Source organism: Dromiciops gliroides, chromosome 6, assembly GCF_019393635.1.
Source record: "Dromiciops gliroides isolate mDroGli1 chromosome 6, mDroGli1.pri, whole genome shotgun sequence".
NCBI classification, from domain to species: Eukaryota; Metazoa; Chordata; class Mammalia; order Microbiotheria; family Microbiotheriidae; genus Dromiciops; species Dromiciops gliroides.
In genome coordinates this window covers 222,344,294-222,368,420 of record NC_057866.1, presented here as the reverse complement: position 1 = coordinate 222,368,420, position 24,127 = coordinate 222,344,294, and the positions used below count along the sequence as shown (strand labels likewise).

Genomic DNA, 24,127 nt, shown 5'->3' with positions numbered 1-24,127 from the left:
CATAGCTGGAGTGTACCAGCTTCTCACTTTTGTCTTAGAATACCTAATTTACTTCAAAGCTCAACTCCAGCCCTACCTTCTTCCTACATTAGGTCCTTCTTCACCCACCCAGCGGTTAGTGTCTCTTTCCTTCAAGTGACCATGTATTTTTTTTTTTGGTATACATTTATTTATAAACATATATTATTTGAGTGAAGGGACAGCTTTATTTTTCTTTGTATCCTCAGCATTTTATTCAGTGCCAGATACCTAGAAGATGATTAATAATGCTTGTTCATGATATTAATAGCAACACAAATATAAATATAGGACTTTTTGAATTATTAAGGCTTTGGCATAGGGAAAAAAGTAGATTTATAAGCTACTTAATAATCATTAAAATAGCCACAGCCTGGCTTGTGCCCCTTGGGCAAAGGGGTGATGGCAGAAGAGAAAATAATTTCAGAGTAGACTGGAAAGAAATGAAATAGTCTATGCCTTCACACACTTGCTCTAATAACCTCTTTCCTTTTGCTGGCTTTCCCTGGCTTTAATATGTGGATCTCCTAACATAGGTGTTCAGGGTGTTAACACTGGGGGCAGTATACACAGCCCACTTTCATGATCCCATCACCATAGAACCCCATCCTAGGCCCCACTTTCTCCACATAACCCTAACCCCTCAACCTCCTTGGGGAATGAGAACCAGGCTCTGTGTGGGATTGATGGTAATTTTGGTGAGCATTAATTGTGTGTGAAACCAATTACCATAAAAAGCTTTCCTAGTTGGACTGCTCATTGTGAAAATCTGGATCATCTAGTTCCCCTCTCCCTGGCCCACTTCTTAACTCAATTCCCATTTGGCTTTTGTTTGTTTGTTTGTTTGTTTTATAGGGCAATGAGGGTTAAATGACTTGCCCAGGGTCACACAGCTAGTAAGTGTCAAGTGTCTGAGGCCCGATTTGAACTCAGGTCCTCCTGATTCTAGGGCTGGTCGTTTATCCACTGCACCAACTACCTACCCCCACCCCTGCCTCCCCCCATTTGCCTCGGTCTCTTACTTCTGTTTCTGACCTGAGTTCAAAGGCTGTGGATGGCTGGGGTTCTTAACCTTCTGGGGTGGGCCCTTTTTGGCATTCTGCAGAAGCCTGTGGACTCCTTATGTTTTTCAGTGCTTAAAATAAGGTGCGTAGGAAACCAAGTACATTGAAATGTTTTTTCAAAAAGAATCTTTTAAAAATGACTTCATAGGCCTCCGAGTTAAGAATGTTTGGATATAGCCATGTGGGTGGTTGGAGGATTTGCTGAGTTTATGTGTTTACCTTACCTCTAATCACTAAATGGACTTAAAAGGCCTTTGGCCAATAGGCGAACTAAATAAATACCTTGTTGCCAATATATTGTTTTTATTTCTTCTTTATTTATATTTAATATTCTTATTCTGCTACATAGACAGCACATATTGTCTATATTCGGATAATAAACACCTCAAGGACTGGCGATCTTAGTCATCATTTGGTACCAATGGTATTAGTGTTTTTTGAGCTCAGGTCCTATTATTTTTAAGCAATTCCTATCAGGAGATTCAGAGTAATCCAAAGGAAAGACTGTGGTTTACAAAAGCAGCCTTAGTTGTTCAATCAACCAGATGGGCTTCCTTCTTTTTAGTGTATTTTATCATCCAGGGGGGTTATACCTACTATGTGCCATCACATAGTAGACATTTAATAAAATGAACAACATGCTTTTAACTTTAATTGGCATTATTAACATTTTCTGCATTACTTTCTTAAGTCTAGACAATTGACAGAATAAATCATTCCATGATTTGCAGCATTTACTGATTTCTGAGGTACAAACCCTCACTCTGAAAATTTTAAAATGGGCTCTCAACAGCTGCTACCAGCTGGATTTGGAACACCTTGGAGAGCTCTTTCATCATTTCAGTGGGTTATCATCTCCGTTCGTGTGTGTAGTCTAAAACAATCATGTCTTATTTCCTTGATATGCATTATCAGGCTTTGTTACTGCTTTTAGAATCACTAGCCATTAGGGTTGTTGCTTAGCATTAAGCAGGATTCGGATTTAAAATAATATGCATGCTTCTGGAAGAGATAGGGACCATGGAAATGTTTAATTGATGTTTGCTTGAGCTTTTAATGACCAATCAGCTTTTTTGGAATATAAGCTCTTATTGCTAGTGATTTAGAAGTCAGCTATAAAAAGCTGGCACTTATATAAATGTTTGGCACACAGATTAATCATATTTGGGGAGCATGCATATTCATTCTATTGGCCAAATAAAATAAAATATGAATAGATAATATATAGAATTATTGATTTATGCTTTTTGATATTTTACTTTTTTTTAATTAGAAAAAGAGAATTGTCTAATAAATTGTATTAAAATTATCTTCATACTTAATTCACCCCTGCTCTACCCCTGTTCCAAATGTTGGCATGCCTACAAGGCATGGTTTCTCAGAGTGGGATTTGTGGGAAAGGACTAAGAACCTGAAGGTCTGGATCTTCAAGTCACAGATTGGTAGTATGGGGAAAGTTTGAATAGCTAAGCCTACTTTCTCTATGCTTTCAATTTCTTAATTCCCCTTTCTTTACTAATCAGCTAAGAACAATTACTAAGGTGGCCCTTCTTCTAAATTAGGATGTTAATTCTCTTTTGAGAGAGTCCTACTTTTTACATATATATTTATGTCTGTCTAATTTTCTCTTCATATATATGTATTTTTTTTTTGTGGGGCAACGGGGGTTAAGTGACTTGCCCAGGGTCACACAGCTAGTAAGTGTCAAGTGTTTGAGGTCGGATTTGAACTCAGGTACTTCTGAATCCAGGGCTGGTGCTTTATCCACTGCGCCAGCTCGCTGCCCCCATATGTATTTTTTGTACACATATATAAACTGTAAATTGTACCAATAATTTCGGGGCACCATGTTCAAGGGGGAGGGTAAAGAGAGAGAATCAGAGAGAGAAAGAGACAGAGAGGGAGAAAGGCAGAGACAGAGAAGCACACACAGAGTCAGAAAGAGTCATAGAGAGACAGAGACAGAGAGAGACAGTGACAAGGAGATAGAGATACACACACAGAGGGAATATATAGGGTACATGGTTTTTAAGAAAGACAGGTTTGGAGAACTGATTGGAAAAAAGTTTTGAAGACTAAGGTCAGTAGAAAAAGAAGCTTTGCCTAGGAGAAATTAAACAAAACATGATGATGAGGTCAAAGAAGTGAGGGTACTGCTCTGAATTTGTCATGTGATTTGATGTCACAATGGGAAACTTTTTTTTCGGGGCAATGGGGGTTAAGTGACTTGCCCAGTGTCACACAGCCAGCAAGTGTCAAGTGTCTGAGGCCAGATTTGAACTCAGGCCCTTCTGAATCCAGAACCCACAATGGAAAACTTTAAAAAGCATAGTGCGGGGGCAGCTAGATGGCGCAGTAGATAGAGCACCGGCCCTGGAGTCAGGAGTACCTGAGTTCAAATCCGACCTCAGACACTTAACACTTACTGGCTGTGTGACCCTGGGCAAGTCACTTAACCCCAATTGCCTCACCAAAAAAAAAAAAAAGCATAGTGTGAATGAAGAAAACAAAATTAGTAACAGCATTGGGGGTCACTAATATTCTGGAGATTAGCAATATACAGAATAATAACCAGTGTGATAAATAGATAACAGACTTAAGATCACAATATATTATTGAAATGTAATATTTCAAATTAAGGCTTATTAGACAAAGTTACAAAAAACCTATGAACGGTTTGATGATGGGGTTTAGTTTATGATATAGAGTTTGATGGCATATTTCCTTTAAATAGAAGAGTATTTGAGTGTCTAAAGTATTTCAAGGATTGCTTTTGTACACACAAATAGCAGTTCTAGAGCAATTTTGCTATCATATTATTTTTTTCAATTCTAAGACGAATTTCCTGAAATAATTTGTCAGATAAAATCTAGTAATTGTCTGAGCCTGAGGGTGTAATATATCAGTCCAGCCGACTTGGTAAATGATATTGAATCACTTGAGAATACATCAAGTGATACTTTGTTAGTTTGTGACCAGACTAAATTATCCCCAGAGAGAAATCATAGTAACTGGACACCAGGAAAACTGAAAATGTCCTGCTTTAATCTTAAATCTCATTTTCTCCACTATCCCCCCATCCCTTCCCCTTCTTTCCCCTCTTCTTCTCTTTCTTCTGGCTCTGCTTCTCTCTCCCTCCCTCCCTCCTTCCCTTTCTCTCTCCCTCCCTTCCTCCCACCCTCCCTCCTTCTCTCTCTCTCTCCTTCTCTCAATTTTTAGCATATTATTCTATAAAAATAAAAAGAGCTGTACTAAATCAAAGAAATTATTTCTAATTCCTGAGAAAACAATTAGCTAGCCATAGCACCCAAAACATTTCTCTATGAAGCAATTAGGCATTTCCTTTCTCCTCCAGAAGAGGGCTACCAACTTCCATTCATTTCTGTGAAGAATCAAGAGGAAAACACATTTAGATAGTCAAATTTAGATAGACTTGTACCTGAACGACCATTTAGTGCAAATTTCTCATTTTGTAGATGAGAAAACAGCCCCACAGAGGTTGAGTGGTTTTTGCCCGAGATTACACAGGTAGTGGCAGAGGTAAATTTCGAAGCCAGATCCTCTGGTTCTATCCAAAGATGTATTTTTAAAGTCAACTTTTCTTTGCTGCAGTCAAAAACGTGTCCTCATTAAAATATCATATTTCTGGCTCTGTAGATTAAACTTTCTTTTTGGGAAAGGTCAGGACTCGTGATTTATAGGTATAGGGAACTCCCCATGATTAAGCTCCCTCTACCCCCAGAGATAGAGGTTGTAGAATACTCTCTGGGCACCAAGAGGCCAAATGACTTATCTCATGTCCCACAGCCAGTATATGTCAGAAGTACAATGTGATTAGGTCACCAGCTGTCTATTGTCCATTATTCCATGCTTTCTCTCTGTAGGTAGAATATATAAGGAGCATCATGCCTCTGTTACAGGAATTTTGCTGACTGGACTTTTATTCTCAGATATAATTATAGTTCAGTGGGAGATATACAGATCAGATTCAAGGGAAGGGAAGCACCTTCCGGGTTGTCATTTGCTGTTTACTTTTCATTTTTGAGGGGAGAGTGGGGAAAGTAAGCTTCCTTTATTTTTCTGAGAAGAGATGATATAGTTAATTCAATCCAACAAACACTTAGTAAACGCCTATGAATGTGCACATTTGTAGGATACAAAGGAAAAAAAAACTTTTTCAGATTTTGTAACTGAGAGGGGACTTTTCATCTTGGTTTTCCTCATGATATTCTCAATGGGTGCCAAATTGACAGCCTGGTACACTGTGAAGTCGTCTATTTACCCACATAATAACAAAGGCTCTGGGCCAGCTTCCTCCCATTACTCAAACCTGACCTTGAGGGGTCAGTTCTGGGAGTTCAGTCTCCTGCCTAGTTGTAACTTGGCCTCAGTACTGAGACTGACTAAAAAGGAGCCAAGTACAGCCACTTCATCTTGTAAATATGCCTCTTTTGCAGCTAGATTGTTGTGATTGCTGCCCTCTGCCTTTCCATACAATTCTGGTAACAAAAACAAAGCAGCCAGGAGCTTCTTTTGGTTTTGATAAGAGGCTTCTTTTGACTTGGGAAGCTGATCTAAAATTGTGGCACTGAAGCAAAAAGTGATGCAAGTGTGTAGAGACCTTTTCTCTTGGAAGGACACCATGCAGGGCTGTACTTGTAAAGAGAAAATACATCTTGGGTCTAAAATTCTTATTTCTGTCCTGTACACAGGCTGATTTTGGGACTCTTTTAAGCACTTATGCAGATTTTACATTTGACAGTGTCATTATCACGCTGTGACTTCTTGCATCCAGCACTATGCTAGTTCTTGGGAATTTATTTCACTTTGATCTATTTCAATCAAGAAAACCCTGTATTACATCCAACTTCTAAATGATTTTTCCTGTCTTATTCTCCAGTCTTACTCAGCGCTCTCCCCTCCGCCCCTGCCAAAACTTGTTCCAATTTTATAAACACAAACCTCTCCATGCTTTCTCTCAGACTTCAGAAACTGAATTCTATGCAAGTTTGGAGTAGAGGATTCCCCAGTCTCTTGTCTTTGAATTAACTCTTCATTCTGCCAGAAAATCAACCATATCAGGGATCAGAAGTCTTCAGGCAGTGATGATAAAGTTCATAGTTTCTCTGTTAGTTGCCATTTTGTTGGGTTGAGTATTCTATAAAGAACTTCTCCCCATCCCCATCATCATCATCATAAAACCCACCACCACCTTCATCTTTCTCTCATTTTTCCATCATTTAACTTGGAGAAAAAAATTCCATGGCATTGTTTAATACCCATGTCATATGCGTTCTATCAAAATCTGGGTGAAACTTTTAAAAATCTTCAATATATATTATTAAATACAACATAGTGAAAATATGTATCTATAGTTTTTTTTAATTTGCAAAATGCTTTTCTCACAACACCATTCCAAGATAATTATGGTTAATATTATTATCCCCATTTTGTAGAAGAAGAAACTGATCCTTAGAAAGATGAAGTGATTTGCCCTGGCTTGTACACCTAGCTTCAGAGAGAATAGTGTAACCTAAGTCTCTCCCAAGTCTAGCACTCTTTCAGATATGCCATAATGCCTAAGTAATATGAAAAGGAAATAAGCAGTGTGACACTGTTACAAGATCTTGAATCATAACATCTGGTCCGATTCCAGCTCTGATAATTACTACCTATGTGTATGTAGACATCACTTACTTTCTCTGGGCTTAGGTTTCCTCACTTATAAGATGAGGGGCTTGGAAGAAATGCCTCTGAGGTCCCTCCAATGCTAGATCTATTATTTTATCATCTTGTAATACATAAATAAAAGTTTCTTTCTTCCACTGCAATTCCTTGTCTTATACTGGTGTCAAATTGATTTTCCTTAAGCTCAGGGAACCACTCCAGTATCTTTGCCAAGAAAATCCCCAAATGGGGGTAAATTATGTATGTATGCATGTATGTATATATGTATATACATGTATATACATGCCCATATATACATACATATATATATATAAATGTTTATTATATATACACATCAGCATACATATTTCAGGGTTTTTTAGCCTTATCTGACTCATCATGACCCCATTCCAGATACTGGAATAATTTGCTATTTCCTTATCTAGCTCATTTTATAGATGGGGAAACTGAGGCAATTAGGATTAAGTGACAAGTCCTGAGTCACACAGCTAGTGAGTGTCAAAATTTGAAATCAGGAAAATGATCCTTCCTGACTCTAGGCCCAGCACTCTATTTTACAAGGTTTCTTTAACTTTTTCCACTCATGACCCTTTTTCACCTGAGAAATTTTTATGCAACCCTGGATATATAAGTATATAAAATAGGCATACAAATCAAACATTTACTGCCAAATTTTTTGCAAACCCCAGATTCAGTTATGGAACCCCATATGGGGTCATGACCCACAGTTTAAGAAGCTTTGGTCTATTGTGCCATTTAGCTGCCCTAGATATACACATATGTATATATAGGCATATATAATTACATGCACACACATGTATACATACATGTACACACATGTTGTCTCCCCCAGTGGGATGAAAGCTTCAAGGTTCTTTGAGAGTACAGACTGTACCACATTTGTTTTTGTACCTCTAGAACCTAGAATAGTACTTGGTCTATAGCAGGTCCTAAAATAGGTTTATCAGTTGATTAACTTATCTCTCTTGCCTGCAAACTTATAAAATTCCTGTTAGCTAGATCATGTATTTATTTCACATTTACCGACATGTGTTATAACATATATCTATATCTAACTCTATCTCTATCTTAATCTCTATCTCTATTTCTGTCTTCATCTCTAACAATCTCACTAGATAGCCAAGTTCCTTGACAATCATTTTCAGTCATTTTTGACTCTTTGTGAACCCATTTGGGGTCTTCTTGGCCAAGACACTGGAGTGGTTTGCCATTTCCTTCTCTAGTTCATTTTACAGATGAGGAAATGGTAGGCAAACAAGGTTAAGTGACTTTCCCAGGGTCACACAGTTAGCAAATGTCTGAGGCCATAGTTGAACTCAGGAAGATGAGTCTTTCTAACTCCAGGCCTGGCACAGAAAAGATATTTGGGCAAATCTGTTATCTTTAATAGTGACTTTAAAAAGTACACCTGTTTTGGGGGCGGCTAGGTGGTGCAGTGGATAAAACACTGGCCTTGGATTCGGGAGGACCTGAGTTCAAATCCAGCCTCAGACACTTGACACTTACTAGCTGTGTGACCTTGGGCAAGTTCACTTAACCCTCATTGCCCTACCAAAAAAAAGTACACCTGTTTCATTTACATACTCTTATTGTACTTTGTATGAATGGGTGTAAAATGGAACAATCTGGCCTGATGATAAAAAAATAAGGGATACTGGAAACCTGGTAACTGATGATGTAATTTAGTCTGGTTAATCAAAGAACTCAAAAGCAAGATATTGCAGCATCATATCACCTTTACTGAGTAACTTAGACTGGATCCAATGTACTGTTTCTGCTCCAGCTAAACAAAATGAAATGAAGACAAAACCATGAAATGCAGAAGCATCCATCCAGAAGCTGTAACAATCCAGATGTCTGAACCTTTGTAGGAATATCTGGCCACTCATAAACACAAATGGTCATTTTCAATGAGTGAAATGACTATATGGTAACATGTCAAACATTCTTGAATTGGCAATGTAGCCACAAGGATCTGGAGTATATATTTGTGCTTTGGGCCTAACATTTTTTTATCAATGACTTGAATAAAGGCACAGATGGTGTACTCATGAGATTTTCATATGACACAAAGCTGAAAAGGATTCCCAACACCAGGATCTAAAAAGATCATGACAACCTAGAAGATTGGGCTAAACTAAATACGATGAATTTGAATTGAGAAGATGTAAAGTTTTCCAGTTGAGGCTTTAAAAAGTGGCTTCTTAAATACATTATGGTTGGGAGGGATGGTTACAAATTAGTCTGAATAAGACTTAGGGGTATTAGTGAACTACAAGTTTAGTATGAATCAACAGTGAGATGTATCAATCCAAAAGGCTAATGTGGTCTTGGACTGTATTAAGAGAGGTGTAACTACTGAGAATATGGAGTGTAATAGTACTGTTATTTGCCGTCCTACTCAGACTACTTTTGGAGTGTTGGGTTTAGTTCTGGTTACCACAGTTTAGAAAAGAACATCTAGAGAAGGTAATGGACCAGGATGATGGAAGGACTTGGGTTCTTTCCAAAGAAAAATTGATTGAAAGATCTAGGGTTGGTTGGCCTGAAGAAAAGAAGATCCAGGGGGAACCTGATAGCTTTCTTCAGGTATATGAATAGTTCTCTTGTGGAAGAGGAATCTGAATTATTCTGTTTGTCACAGAGAGTAGAATCAAAAGCAATATGGATGGAAGTGAAGAGGCCCATTAAGGCTTTACATCTGGAAGAACCCTTAATATGTAAAGCTAGCCCATGATGGAGTGGGTTGCCTAAGAAATTAGTGAGTTTCTCCTCATTGAAGCTCTTCAAGCAAAGGTTGGTGATGAGTTGTTGGGTATGCTGTAGAAGTAATTCTTTTCTGGTTGTGGTTTAGATTAGATGATCACTGAACTCAATTTCAATTTAAAAAAATCTCTGCTATGTGTGGGTATGGGGTGGGGAAATTATTTTATTGAAACAACATGGCTTTTATTTATTTATTCTTTATTGAAATTACCAAGGGAATGTGCTGAGCAAAACGTTGGACTTTGGTCCAATGCTTTCTTTGATGGGAATTGTAATCCACTAGGAAGGCAAAGATTTAAATTAGCTGTCACAGATTTTATGTGTAACTTTCAGCAAATTTCCTCTATCATGTAATTAGACTTGTAAGCATTTTTCTCTTCTATAAATTTTTTTACAAGATATGATTGCCTTTTATTTATTTTGAAGGAATAGGATCCAAACTTGTGATTTTAAGGATCTCAAAAAAAGCAAGTTGATAGGAATATCCCATAAATGAAATCTGACCTTTATTTAAACCTCGATGAACCTGACTTTATTTAAAAATAATAAGTACTTTATGTTGGCTAATTCTTCCCCTATTTTGAGAAAAAGAAAAATAACATTTTTAAAGAAAATTTAAATGGCTTCATTTTAAAATTGATTCCACATGAAGAACAAAATATGTGATTCTGTCCTATTTAAGTAATAGCCAGTTTTGTTCTATCAAATGCTGATTAAAACATGACTTTTAATACAATGCAGCTAAACAAAATGGATTTATGAGAGACATTCTGATAATGCAGGCTACACATAACATACATATCAGATGTAGAATTTTGATTAATTAATTTTGATTAGGTGAAATTATTCTTAAACATATGTTATTTAATTGCCTATCCACACATTTCTATCAATTCAATACATTAAAATGTACATTTTTTACTGAAAGATAAAAGATTCTGAGTAACTTATTGATTATTGCAATAAGAATTTTTTAAAAAAGAAATTTACTCTGAAATGCTTAAACTATTTATAAATTCAATTAAAAATACTTTCCATGTGCCTTATGGAGATGTTACCACATAAATAAAAATAAGTGAATTTCCAGGGTCATCAGGTTGTGAAGAGTCTCTTTATAATCTAGAAATTCACTTTGTTTTATGCAAATTAAAGGGCTAAGATACGCAGCCAAATTTCAGTGAAGAGAACTGCCATTTCCTTAGAAGCCACATTTTACAAATGATGAAACTGAGGCTTTTAGAGAGTTGGCCATGGTCACATACCTAGTGTCAGAACTGGAATTCAAACCTAGGTCTCTAGATTCCAGCTCCTGCTCTTTCTGCTATGTTTAAATGGTGTCCTACATTAAGTTAAGGTTTTTCTTTTCAACAAGTAATAAAATCTCTGAAGTGTGGAATCATTGGGCTTGAGTAGCATAGACCAGAGGTGTCAAAGAGGCTTCCTGCACCACTTCCTAATTGGGAAATATTTAATAAAATTAAAAAAACACAATAGAACATAATGTTAATTCATGGTTTTCTAAGTCAATATGCTGCCAAAAGCAATCTATCTCTATATTTCTATATCTCTATATCTTTATATCTTGATCTTGATCTTTATCTCTCTCTATATATTTCTATTTAAGTTTCCTGGGACTCCTAGCGCATTTCACAACTAAATATAATCTCCTCATGTCCCAACCCAAATTTGGTGATCTTTTGTTTTTCTTTCTAGTATATCAGTTTCTTCTACATGTTCCCACCTGTACTCCATTTGTGTTAGTGTAACAATATACAGTCTTTAATTGCATAGCCATTTCTCCTGGGTGGGGATGGGGCCGAGGGGAAATTACATTGCGTAAGGCTAACTCAGATTTTATTGACTGATGCCCTGAATATCGTGTTCCCTGACTGATGTTTGCAGATGGTTTTCTTTAAATTCTGATCAATGAGGTACTGGACACCGAAGGCAGCAAATGTCCACTTTCTCTCCTGGTCTGTAAAATTAAATGTGTCCTCTCTGAAGGGCAGTCTCTGCTGGCTATCGAGTTTAAATGTGAACTCCACTGCGTTCTTACCTTAAAAGGCAGATGCAAGCTTTCCCCAGTGAAGGTGAGGATGAAGATGTTTTGTTGAAGGAAACATATTTTGTCCCACTTTAAAATTCAAACTGTATTACCTCTCTGCTGGAGGCCTGAAGGAAGACCCCTTTTATGTGACCCATGAATCATTTAAATGGCTATGAGCTCCTGGGACTGGAGGAGGGTGCCCTGTCTATGCAGAGGTCAAGTGGTGAGTGTGTACTACTCTCTCTCTCTCTCTCTCTCTCTCTCCATATGGAGACCCAAAATATGGGGTTTTCCATGCAAATATAAGATACAAGGAAGTTTGAGCAACAGATATAGAAGGGATGATTAGAAATCATATGCTCAATAGGCTTTTATTGAGTAAATTTGCTTAAGAAAGAACATTTTTAGAAGCTAAGTCTACGTCAAACCTTTCTGGCATTCTGATTATGAAAAGATTAAGTCATTCTGCTTCCCTCACATAGGGACGATATGTTCTGTTGGGGGAAGGATCAATGAAAAACAGTCTGCTAAAAAGGGGGCATGTGTTGAATAGATTTTAGGTTTTCCTTTTTAAAAAAAAATTCACACTAATTTCTTGTGTTCTTCTGCTCTGTGATGAGTCTAATAAGACCTGTGAAGTGTGTGTGTGTGTGTGTGTGTGTGTGTGTGTGAAATTTTCACAAGGCAACACAGTCAAATGCAGGGGTCTTTTTGTATCATGATCTCCTTTTCAGTTTGGTTAAGCCTGTGGACTCCTTAGAATTTTAACTGCATCAAGTAAAATGCAGAGGATTGCAAAAGTATCCATATGTATTGAAATTACTAAAATACTAACAAAAAAACCCTGAAGAACTTAAACTCCAGTTTAAGAGTCCCTGTTTTAATGGGCAGACTATAGTGTTAGGAACAGGGAATTATGGCTGTATGGGCATTTCTGCCACCATTTTGTTATCTTATCTACAGTAGGTCAGTTATCTTTCATCTTACTTCCTAATCTGTAAGAAGGCATTCCTTCTACTGTTTCATTCAAAGATACTGTGAGAATTTAGATAAATGAAGAATATTGGGGTCTAGGAATGTAGACCTGTATATAGAAGGTATGATAGTTGTTGGAATCTTTAGAGTCAGTGTTGAGTGAAATCTTTTATCTTGGTATATGGTGAGGTATGCTTGAATTCATTGTCTTCTTCTTACATATGAGGCACAGAGAAGAGAATTTATGGCTTACAATGACTTTAAAAGACTTTGTTAGGTACATTGGAGATCTAAGAGCCTAGGTCTTAAGTCTAAAAAAAAAAACCTACTAGAAATTCAAAGAAATCTGGAAGCTAGGGGATTGACTTGATATTGTTAAACTTTATAAGTAGGTTTATCTCCTAAGTTCATATGTCCTCAGGAAACACTTGTTTAGCAATCCCTATCTCCTTCTCCACCCTCATTCTGCATGGCTTCTCCCCATAATGCTTATGTAGTCTTTGGGACATTGGCTGCTCTCGTAATACTTCACATCCCCAACTGACATCCCCAGAAAGGGGAAAGAGATATTTTATTTAATAGAAGCAGGTAATAGAAGCTGCTATCCTTCTTTCAGGAAACATTCCACAGGCATTGTTCTGACAAAATGATATTCCCTTATCAAGGGAGCCCTTCCTTGTTGAAAAGTATTTTTAAATCACTCTAGGGGAAGGGCGATTGTGTGAAGAACATGTTAGAAGGTATTGTGGAGCATCCCATATGGTACCCTGGTCTCTAACCCTGCTGTTTTCTTTAGGACCTCTATGCCCCAACATGTTTAACAAGGTGATTCTTGTTGCCATTAATGATATGTTGGGTGGTCTTCCTGAAGCACCCTATATCTTGATATCAAAGAACACATTTGAATTGTAGTCATGCATGCAGGCTATATAGGACTCATTTAGGTAAGGAGACTGGATCTTTTATGAAATTTATCTTCTATCCTGTAGTAAATACAGTTTTAGAGAGGTATTGGAAGGGTAGAATGGTGGTGTATCTGATTGATTCTGAATATGGAAATGAATCTTGAGTTGCCAAAATCCAAGATGGGAAAAGCCAGAGATGGAAGTTTCAGACGCTCAAAAGACTGATAAGGCTGAACTTGGGTTGATTAATGCTTTTACCAATGTACCACATCTAATTTATTTGATCGGGCATGATGTTTGTTTGCTGTTGAGTTGGTTCACTGACTTGCTATGTTTTGTTTTGTTTTGTTTTTCATTTTTTTCAGACTTGCTATGTTTTGTAAGTGACTTCTCTCTTTTCCTATGTCCCCTCTAATATTTATATTATTTTCTTTTGCTTAGGACAACTTAAGGGATATGAGAATGATAATTACAAATTATGAAAGTACTTAAACAGTATATGGGTACTATTTAAGAATAGAGTAGCATACTATCTTCTCTAACAGGATAAACAGCTGTTAATTTCATTTGGGAAAGGTAGGAAAGGGGTTACATTAGAAAGGGTCTAGAAAAAGATTTGGGGGTAGCTAGATGGCATAGTGAATAGAGCACTGGGCTTGGAATCAAGAAGATTCATCTTTATGTGTTCAAATTCAGCCTCAGACACTTATAGCTGTGTGACCCTGCACAAGTCACTTAACCCTGTTTGCCTCAGTTCCTCATCTGCAAAATGAGCTAGAGAAGGAAATGGCAAACCACTCCACTATCTTTGTCAAGAAAACCCTAAATGGTGTTGCAGAGAGTTAGATATGACTGAAAGGACTAAACAACAACAATAACAACAACAACAGAAAATGATCTATCAGTCTATCTATTTCACTTAGTGAATTTTCTAGCATCTGGAGGTCTGTGGCCTAAGGTCTTAGCTTGGACAGCAAGTCTTTCCTGGGACACAAATGAACAAGTTGGCACACTGCTTGTTTAAAGTCACAACAGGTGACTTTAGGTGGTGCGGTGGATAAAGCACTGGCCCTGGATTCAGGAGGACCCGGGTTCAAACCAAGCCTCAGACATTTGACACTAGCTGTGTGACCTTGGGCAAGTCACTTAACCCTCATTGCCCCACCAAAAAAAATAAAGTTACCACAGATTTATATTATTTTCCCCCAATTATCACATGTATTCCTTCTGATAGGATGACTATGTGTTGTCTCTAATGAGGTATTCGCATACAATCCACAGAACCCAATGCAATTAATGTCCCTGTGCCTTCAGGTGAATAGTAAAGTTATTAATGACTTCCTAACCAAGTTTCTGTAGGTTTTGGAAAGTTGGTTTCTTTTGGTCTAGTCAGAGATAGACATGTTTTTCCTTCATTAATTAACATGATGCATCTCTACTTGGTTCCTTTTTTCCCCCTCTGTGTGTGTGTGTGTGTGTGTGTGTGTGTGTGTGTGTGTGTGTGTGCGCGCGCGCGCTTGCGAGCACTGAAACATTAATCCTGTCTCATGCTCATCTCTTCTTCACAACTCTGTTCAGTAATTACTGGAAAAAGAACCTTTGCCTTTAATGACCATCACCCACGTGCCCCTCTTCTAAGCTATGTGGATGGCGTGCCTTTTGTGGTTATGATTCTTCCCTCAGTTCTCTCCTCCTTCGTCTCTCAGCTGGCAAAGCCAAGCGGAGCCCAGATTATGCTGTGTTCTCCCACTGACAGCCCCGTTTAGTTCCCTTGCTTAATGCAGATCCCTAATGCAGGCTCACGTGGGTCTGTAAATGACACAATGAGGACTAGGCTATTCCCAGCCCTCTGAAGCTTGTACACCCTTGGATTGGTACAGTCGTGGCTTCTTGCAGGTGAACTCAACAGCCCTGCTCGTTGCCTCCAAATGCAAGCAGCTTTGTTTGTTTGTCCCCCTCCCCTCCTGTGCCTTGTTAGTGAGCCTAGAATAAGGAAATGTGAGAGAGATTTTTAAGAAGAGAGAAGGGAAGAAATCCATGTCATGTGCAGAGGCAGCAGAAGCAACCGCGGTAGCAGCAGCAACAGCAAGTCATTAAGTCAGACTGCACCATTTTCTTCTCACCCTGCATAGAGGTGCTCCTGGGAGCTGCAATCAACTGCCCACCCCCTCTTGGTACCACTGTGGTGGCTTCTTCCTGGCCCCAGTCAGAGGGCACAGATTGTCTGGAGGAGTTGCAAGAGACTATTCCAGTTGGGGATGTGGATCTAAAGGATGGCTATTTCAACTGGTCAGATGCTTGTTTGCAGTTGTGGTCAGAGAACTGCAGAAGAGGCTCTAGTCTAACCTTCAGCTTGGGGTGTTTTTCTTTTCTTTTTTTTCCACCTGGCATCTAGTTCTCTCTGTGTGAGCATTTGTGTGCAGGTGTGTGTTTGTGGGAGTGTTTTGGTATGCTGCAGTGAATTATGGGTGGTGCAGAGGCTAAAGCAAGAGTGTGACCTATCACGGAGGCGGAGAAGTGGATGATTTTGTGAGTGATTCTGGCTCCCAGCCGTTGCCCTGTTGGGGGGTGGGGGGAATCTCTATTTATATGCAACATCACCTGGATTGCTGTGTAGCAGAAATTGATCCTCAGGATCTGCTACTGCCTGCTTCTGCAAAATGGCTCATGCTGCTGCTTCCATTAAAAAAGTTCGGGAGGCCGAGCTCGATGAAAAGGAGAAAAACCTTGAGAGGGAAAGGAAAAAACAACGGAAAACCCCTAGGGAACGAATAGAGAGGAAACGCAAGGTATGGAGAGCTATTTATCCCTTTATCCCTTCCCCATCTCTGGCTCCATCAAGCTAACTGTACCTGGGAAGTCTCTTGTCAGGATACTAGCAACTTTGCTATCTTCTTCCCCAACCATCCATTCACCTTTGCTCTGTGCCCAAATCACCATGATTATTTAGCCTATGGCTCAGATCTTGAATTTCTGCATCAAGAAGAGTGTGGGTAGCCTATGCAACAGAGATCTCTATTCCTTTTAGCCAGCAAGAGTGATCAGTATATTTTTCCCCCTCAGAATTTTCAGTTATGCCTGTCTTTTGACACTTGTCAAATGGGAAGGAAAGGAATTGATTTATGGTTGCAGTGTTAAGGTATTTTCTTCTTGCTGTGTATAGTCTGGGCTACAGTCATTAGCATTAAAGTGAGCCTGCTCCCTGAAACTACATATAAGCCTCTATTTAAAGGCTGAACTATAGGTTTGCATTTATGTTTTCCTGTAAATGAATTAATCTGCCATTATTCTGTTTTAAGGTGTGCTTCAGTGCATTGGCACTGTGTATAGGGCGGATTAACACAATGTTTTTGGGTCTGTGGGGAGAAAAAATAATGAAGACTAGTCATGGCATAGTGTGTGAGAAGATGTGGATCTTTTACAGACAACTAGAAAATTTCATCTCTTAGCATCAGAACAGCAAAATTCCCACACCCTACAGAAAATGAAGTAGTCATTTCACCTGATCTTCTTGTTCTGCTAAAGCAAAAAAATGACTTGTGAATGCTGCAATTGCCAAAGTAGGTCATTCTATATCTTCAGAAGATAATAAACAGCATGTTGTGTTCACAGAGTATAAAAATAGTGAAAATCATGGTTTGCAGACAAGCTGTTGTTAAGCATAGCTTTGGGTTTGGGGTTGTACTGGGGATACATATGTTATTAGCAATTGATGAATTTATTACCCTAACAGTAACATTTTTACTTTGATATGTTTAGGGTTTGCCCATTTTGTGTGTGTGTGTGTGTGTACAGATCCATGATTGAAAAGATTTCCTTCAAAGAGCATCATTTAGATTTTTTAAATTGGGGTCCATTATTATTGACTTTTCAGATCGGGGGTCTCAGTCAGAAGGATTCAGATACTATACATATATATTGTTGAACATTTATTTCTGGGCCTTCCTAAAGTTTCTGGGTCTCTATGGAATACTGGAGAACACAGGCTTCATTTTACTTCAGTCTCACTACTTACTGCTGGAATCGTTGGTTCATATTACATTTATTAACATAGATAAAATGAGTAATCTATTAGAGTTTTTCTTCTGGGGAAGATCTGATCCTATTTATGACCTTTTAAAGGCCATGTTTCAAGATTATATTGAGTTATTTTTGAATTATCTTTTTTTAAAAATCAGATCAGCAATACCATTGGTCATTTTGGCAGGAGTTAGTTCCTTGTATCACAGCTGCTGTGATTTTGCTCTTAATCCCCTAAATGGGACACTGCAGCATAAAGGAGTTGTCTGGAATTATATACTTTCAATTCCATTTTCCCTTGAAAACATATTATTTTTTTTGGCATTGGTGCTTATTCAGCATCCAGTTGTGAGCTAGCAACTTTGCCTAGATAGCATACTTGTACATTCAAGAGCATCCTCTCTCTCTCTCTCCCCTCTTCTATTCTTTCTCTTGTCTTCATACACATATACATACAAGGAAGGCAGTAGTTTGTTATACTCAGTATTTTGGATTTTTGCCTCTTATTTTGTAAACATGGGTGCTACCCAATATTAAAAATCCCAAATGAATGAAATGGTCTTTATAATTCTCAGTGACTTGTCTACTACATTTCTCCCATTAGAATTTACTAAGCTCAGGTTAATAAAATGCATATATGACAGCATCATCAAATTTTCATATCTAGGAAATATTAGTCCACTGTTAAAAATCTTTAGGGAAAACTGCACTAGCTACTTCTGTATTGGTTCTCTTCTTGGTAAAGAGCCATCTGTCTCCCCCCGCCCCACTCCCTGCCCCCTCTTTTACTGCAGCTGCACGTAGAGTTACGGAGATACTTAGACTGACTGCACAGAAATATTGCTTGCAAATTGGATGGGTGTGGTTTCCAGATCTCTGAGCTTTACTCTCTCTGTAAATAGACATTCACCTGAATTCTTTCTGCAATTTATTTCAAGTCAAGAGATTTTAAATATGTTGGGTTTTTCTTTCCTTTTTTTTTCGAATGATTGAAAAAATGGCAGACTCTAAAGATATGAATGCGCGTTAGCCCAGACTACTGCAATAGCTTCCCACCACCCGTCTCTCCCTACCTTGGTTCATCATGCACACTGCTGCCATACTATCTCTCTTTCTTTTTTTTCATAGTATCTTTCTAAAGGGCAGCTATGTTTATATTCATCTTCCAGCTCAAAAACCTTTAATGGCTACCTGTGGTTTACAGATTAAAACACACGCTCCTTCACCTGGTATTCAAGGCCCTGTGTGACATGACCCTAACCTAGCCTTCTCTCTACATGTAGGCTACTCATGTTTTCTTGCCTCCCCTCTGCTTTGCTTAGAATGTCTTCTCCACCAGTCCCACCTGTTAGTATCCTCACCTTTTTCCACCATCCAGCTTAAATGACACCTGACTCGGGCTCCACAAAGATTCCCCTGATTCATGCAAGTGGAATATGCTGTCTCATTCCTTTGAACCCCCATAACACTTTGTACTCCTCTTGCGGCAAGTTGACGATATTCCATCTTGTTCACTAGGTGTCTGCATACTTTCCTTGCCTCTCTTAGATTAGAAATTGCCATATCACATCACATCCCACAACATCTATCAGAATGCCTTGCACGTACCTGATAGGTTGTGTTTTGTGTTGTTTTTAAAAAATACAATGCTGGATTATTAGTGGCATTCTAACAAAGCATTTGGAGATGTAGCATTAGGTAGTGGCCCTGAAGACAGGGAGACATGTGTGATCCTGAGTAAATCATTTAAATACTCAGTGCTCTAGGCCATTCTTTAAGACTCTAAATTGAAGAAAAGATGCTGACATGGGAATTTCCTCACTTGGGTGTTCCTTATACGACTGAAACCACAAGTCCAGTCTCTATCCTAATCCAATTCCTCTTATGAGAAGGTAGGAAGTTTCCTGAAAATAATTTAAGAATCACTTTGTTCTACTTATTGATGAACTTTTAAAATGACAATAAAGAAATGTATCTTAGTTGTACAGATGGTATAAAATAGAGCGTATATTTGTTACTCCAGTACAAAAAAATGGGCCATTTGCAAATAGACCAGTCTATTTGAAAACTTCAGATGGGACTTGCCAAAGTGCAGAAAAAAGTTGGATTAGCCTGTTATAAAACAAAATAAAAAAAAACCCAACAACACCACAAAACAATCATTTTGAGATTAAAAAGGAGTTCAAAAGCCATTGAAGTCAGTGGAGTTTTGCCAGATTTTTTGGTTTTATGCCAACTGTTATCTCAATAATGTTTATATTAGATATTTTTATACTCTATAAAAGGATTTCTCTTTTCAAACAAAATTACTCTATTTCACCTCTGTCTCAGAATTAGGCCCTTCTATGTAGTTAGGCATGTCCTCTCTGCTGGTTGACAAATAAATGGCTTTGTTTCTCTTTGAGGGTGAGGGTATGGGTATGGGTGTGGGTGTGGGTGTGGGCAGATGCAGGTTCCATCTACTCTTGTCCTTACAATTTGCCATCAGCATCATGGGATTCAGGTTTCTCTGCAGCAGCATATCAATCAGTCAATCAACAAACTTCAGCTTACAACATTCCAGAAACTGTGTTAGATACTAGAGATACAAATACAAGAATGAAACAATTGCTACTTTCAGGAAGTTTACATTTTAGTGAAGAAACATGTACATATACACATATATGCAGAAAAATAGAAATTATAATGATAATATTGTTAGGGAGGGAGAGTAGTAGCAGCTTGGGAGATCAGGCAAGACCTCATGTAGAAGGTGGTGCTTAAATTATGTCCTGACGGACCAAAGGGATTTTATGAGGCAGAGGGGTTGCACCAGGTATGGGGGAGAGTAAGTGCAAAGGGACAGAGAGGGGAGATGTACAAAGAACAGAGAGAAGACCCATCTGGATAGACCGTGGTGTTCAGGAATTTGAGTGATATAGAATGAAAAGCTAGGTTGGGGTCTGGTTGTGAGGTCTATTTTGTCCCTGAGTGGCCATCTGTTCTTTCACTCAAGAGCCATTTATGATTAAGTAAATGATACATGCAATGCAAAATGTAGCCTCTCCAGTCTTTCTCCTGAGGTCCTTCATCACCCACTGGTAGACAGTTCAGACAATGTCCTGGAGACATCTCAAATGCAAGTTGTCTGAAAACAAAACAAAAATCTCCCTCTCCCCAAATCTATGCCTCTGCCAAACTTGTCTGTTTCTGTCAAGGGTGTGACTGTCCTTCTAGTTTCCCAGATTCCTAACTTCAGAGGTGACCTCCAGTCTTCACTGTCCCTTAACCCCCATGTCCAATCAGTTGCCAAATCTTGCCATTCTTGCTGTTTTTGCCTTTACAAAATCTCTCACATCAGGCACTCTCTGTCTCTGTCTCTCTCTTTCTGTGTCTCTCGTTCTCTTTCTCTCTCTTTCTGTCTGTCTCAGCCACCACCTTAAGTTCAGACTCCTATCACTTCTTACCCGGACGACTGTCCCTGCTCCAGGTCTCTTCCCACTCTAATTCATCTTTCCACAGCTATTGCCTAAACAATTTTCCTTAGATATAGATTTGATCATGTCATTCCTCTCATCACTAGATGCCAAAGGTTCTCTCCTGTCTCTATAATAAAATAGGAACTTTTCTGTTTAGTTTTTAAAGTCTGTGACAACCTAAGCCCAGCCTATCTTTTTAGCATTGTGATAAGTGACTCACTCCCTTTCCTGAGGTTTACCATGCAGCAAAATGGGCCTTCTCTCTTCATCTCTTTCTCATTTCATCCCTCTTTTTGGCTGTTGATGAAGCACTACTTCTAGTGGAAAAACTCTTTCTTGATACCCCCAACTTCTAGTACCTTTCTTCCTTAAGTTATATTTAACCACCTTGTAGTTGTATTGTTCTCTGTGTGCATGTGTGTATGTATGTACACATACACCCATATATAAATACATATAAAATTTTTCTTGTATATATTCATACATGAATAAGTCAGACACATATGTGTGACACATTCCTGAGATACATTATGAGCTTCTTGAGAACAGTCATTCATCTTTTTTCCTTTTATCTCCAGTATCTCACCCAGTGCCTGACAGAGTAGGTGCTTAATAAGTATTTGTTGATTCACTGATTGTGCTAGATACTAAGGGAAAAAAATAAAGATCTGGAGTTTACAACCTAAAAATTGTAGTCATGTTCTAGTGGACTAAGAAGCAACATGATTGGGCAAATGAACAAATGCTAAGGAATTCAGAAAGTAAGATGAAAATTCACTCTTTTTTCTTCAAATAGTTGATTGTTTTATTTTGCGTTTGTTTTTTAATTTTCCTCAGGCTTAGATTTATAGATGGTGGCAGCATTTGGAGGGGGCGGAGAGGGATGAGACAGAGTCTTCAGGTTTAGTTTTATTTTAGATTAGTTTCTACAACTTAGATTTTTCTCCCTTGGATAGATGCTCAGACTTTTAGTTCCTTTGAATTAAACTGTGCTTTTAAAAAATAGATCTGCCCAACTACTCAAAAGGATCCATGCTCTCATTGGTTTAGGTGTGTCCTCTAGTGATGCAAATCACAACCCATTCTTGTCTCACTATCCATGCCTTCTTTTCCTCTTCTTCCCATAAGTTTGCCACAGAAGGCACATTCAATATGTTAGTAGCCTTCTTTACCTTCTCCTGATATTGTAATGATATCCATGGAGTATCCAGTCTGTTACCTGTTATCCATTGTTCTTGCCATGTGACCAGTGTTCTTTTCACTTTTTGTTGTTAATTTCATTGTGTCTGACTTTTCATGACCCCATTTTGAGTTTTCTTGGCAGAGCTACCAGAGTAGCTTGCCATTTCCATCTCCAGCTCATTTTACAACGAGGAAACTGAAGCAAATAGGGTTAAATGACTTGCCCAGGGTCATACAGCTAGTAAATGTTTGAGGTCAGATTTGAACTCAGGAAGATGAGTCTTCTTGACTCCAGGCCCTGCACTCTATCCATTGCATTACTTAGCTGCTTTTAAAGGTTTTTTGTTTGTTTGTTTGTTTTTTGATTTTTGTTTTTGCTGGGCAATGAGGGTTAAGTGACTTGCCCAGGGTCACACAGCTAGTAAGTGTCAAGCATCTGAGGCCAGATTTGAACTCAGGTACTCCTGAATTCAGGGCTGGTGCTTTATCCACTGCACCACCTAGCTGCCCCACTTAGCTGCTTTTAAAAAACAACAACTTATATTCCAGTTATTCTTCTGAGTTTATTTGTTACTTATTGCAGCCTGTTCACGATCACCTTGTACCTTCCCATTGGCCTCTGTTTGATATTGCTTTTTAATCCTCACAAACTCTAAAGACTCATAGCCATTCTACAAAACTGGTAGAATAGTGTGATGTTTAAAATAAAACTGTTATGATTAAAATCTAATGTGTGGTCTCCTTAAATTAGAAGCTCATAGCACCAGTCTTTGGGGAATTAGGCATTTATTAAAGTATTTAGAAGTTAGCAAAAGAAAGAAGAACACGTGTGGTTCAGAAGGAAACCTAGCTACCCTAGTGACTCTGCTGGAACCTCCAACCAAAAAGGATTCCCCTGTTCTCTCCAAGCAGAAGCTCCCTGTGGGCCCACCCAGGCATGGTTACTTACACACAGCTCCAAGCTAATTGGCTGATAGCATTGATTGACATGACTTACAGGCATTTCTATGAATAGCTGTAACGGTTCTATGAAGAGATGTAACTTCTGGACGCTAGTCACATGCTTTCTCCTCAGAGTAGCACTACCCTCGTTCTTACAATGTCTTTCTCAGCAGGGGGGTGGCACTCTGATTCTCACACTCCGCCCTGTGCTTCATGAAGAAACATCATTTCCTATAATAATTACATTATATTATAATGCAATAACATTACAGATACTCATGACTAACAAAGTAAAGGGAATGAAAAGAGAGAACAAGAAATTGAGCGATTCATTAACAAAGGCTAAAGGGGGCACTCCCCTTTTGTAAGTGCACATTATAAACAGTGTATACAATGGGGAAAAGGAAAACAGGAAAATGTCCATTTAAATCTTTGGAAGTCTCTTCTCAGATTATTCTTGGGATGTCCTCTGGGTGTAGTTGTGGAATGGAAGTCTTTCAGGTGTGGATGCTGATGATCAAGACTAGCAAGTCTCAGCTATAGAGTTTAGGGTGTGATTATAAAGTCCCTCAAGTGTTTCAGATACTGGTAATCAGCTGGGAAAATTTCCTACAAAATTGAGCTTAACACAACTTTAGATAGCTTTGCCAATAACCAAATCAAACAATGAGTTCCCAAAAACATGTATAAAGAAATTCAGAATCTTTTAGAGATTTTACAGTTATTGTCCAGTTGTTATGCGGGGAACATATAATAAAAACAAAAATTGAAACATTCTCTAAAACTTAATATTACTACAATAGTATTATTAAAACTATGAGACTTTGTTATGGGAACACTTTTTTGGTGTCATTAAAAGAACTTTGTATTTCCTAGAAGGCAGTCCAGCCTGTTTACTTCATCTTGTTTAATACTGAGCTTAATCCATTATTTGTACTATCTGCCCAAGATATCTATTTTCTTTATTCCTTCTTTCTTTCCTTCTTCTCTATCAACTGTAATGATTGGAATGACGCCACCTGCTGGAGACTTACTGTAGAA

The 24,127-nt window shown here is 38.3% G+C and overlaps 1 protein-coding gene across 1 annotated transcript in view; it reads left to right on the top strand.

Moving 5' to 3' along the window:
• Window positions 1-15,320: 15,320 nt before the first annotated feature.
• Window positions 15,321-24,127, top strand: part of ANK2 (ankyrin 2) — a 340,193-nt gene continuing 331,386 nt past the window's right edge. The window contains 1 exon segment of the mRNA XM_043969828.1: window positions 15,321-16,273. Within this exon segment, the coding sequence (XP_043825763.1) occupies window positions 16,145-16,273 (129 nt within the window). The 5' untranslated portion in view covers window positions 15,321-16,144.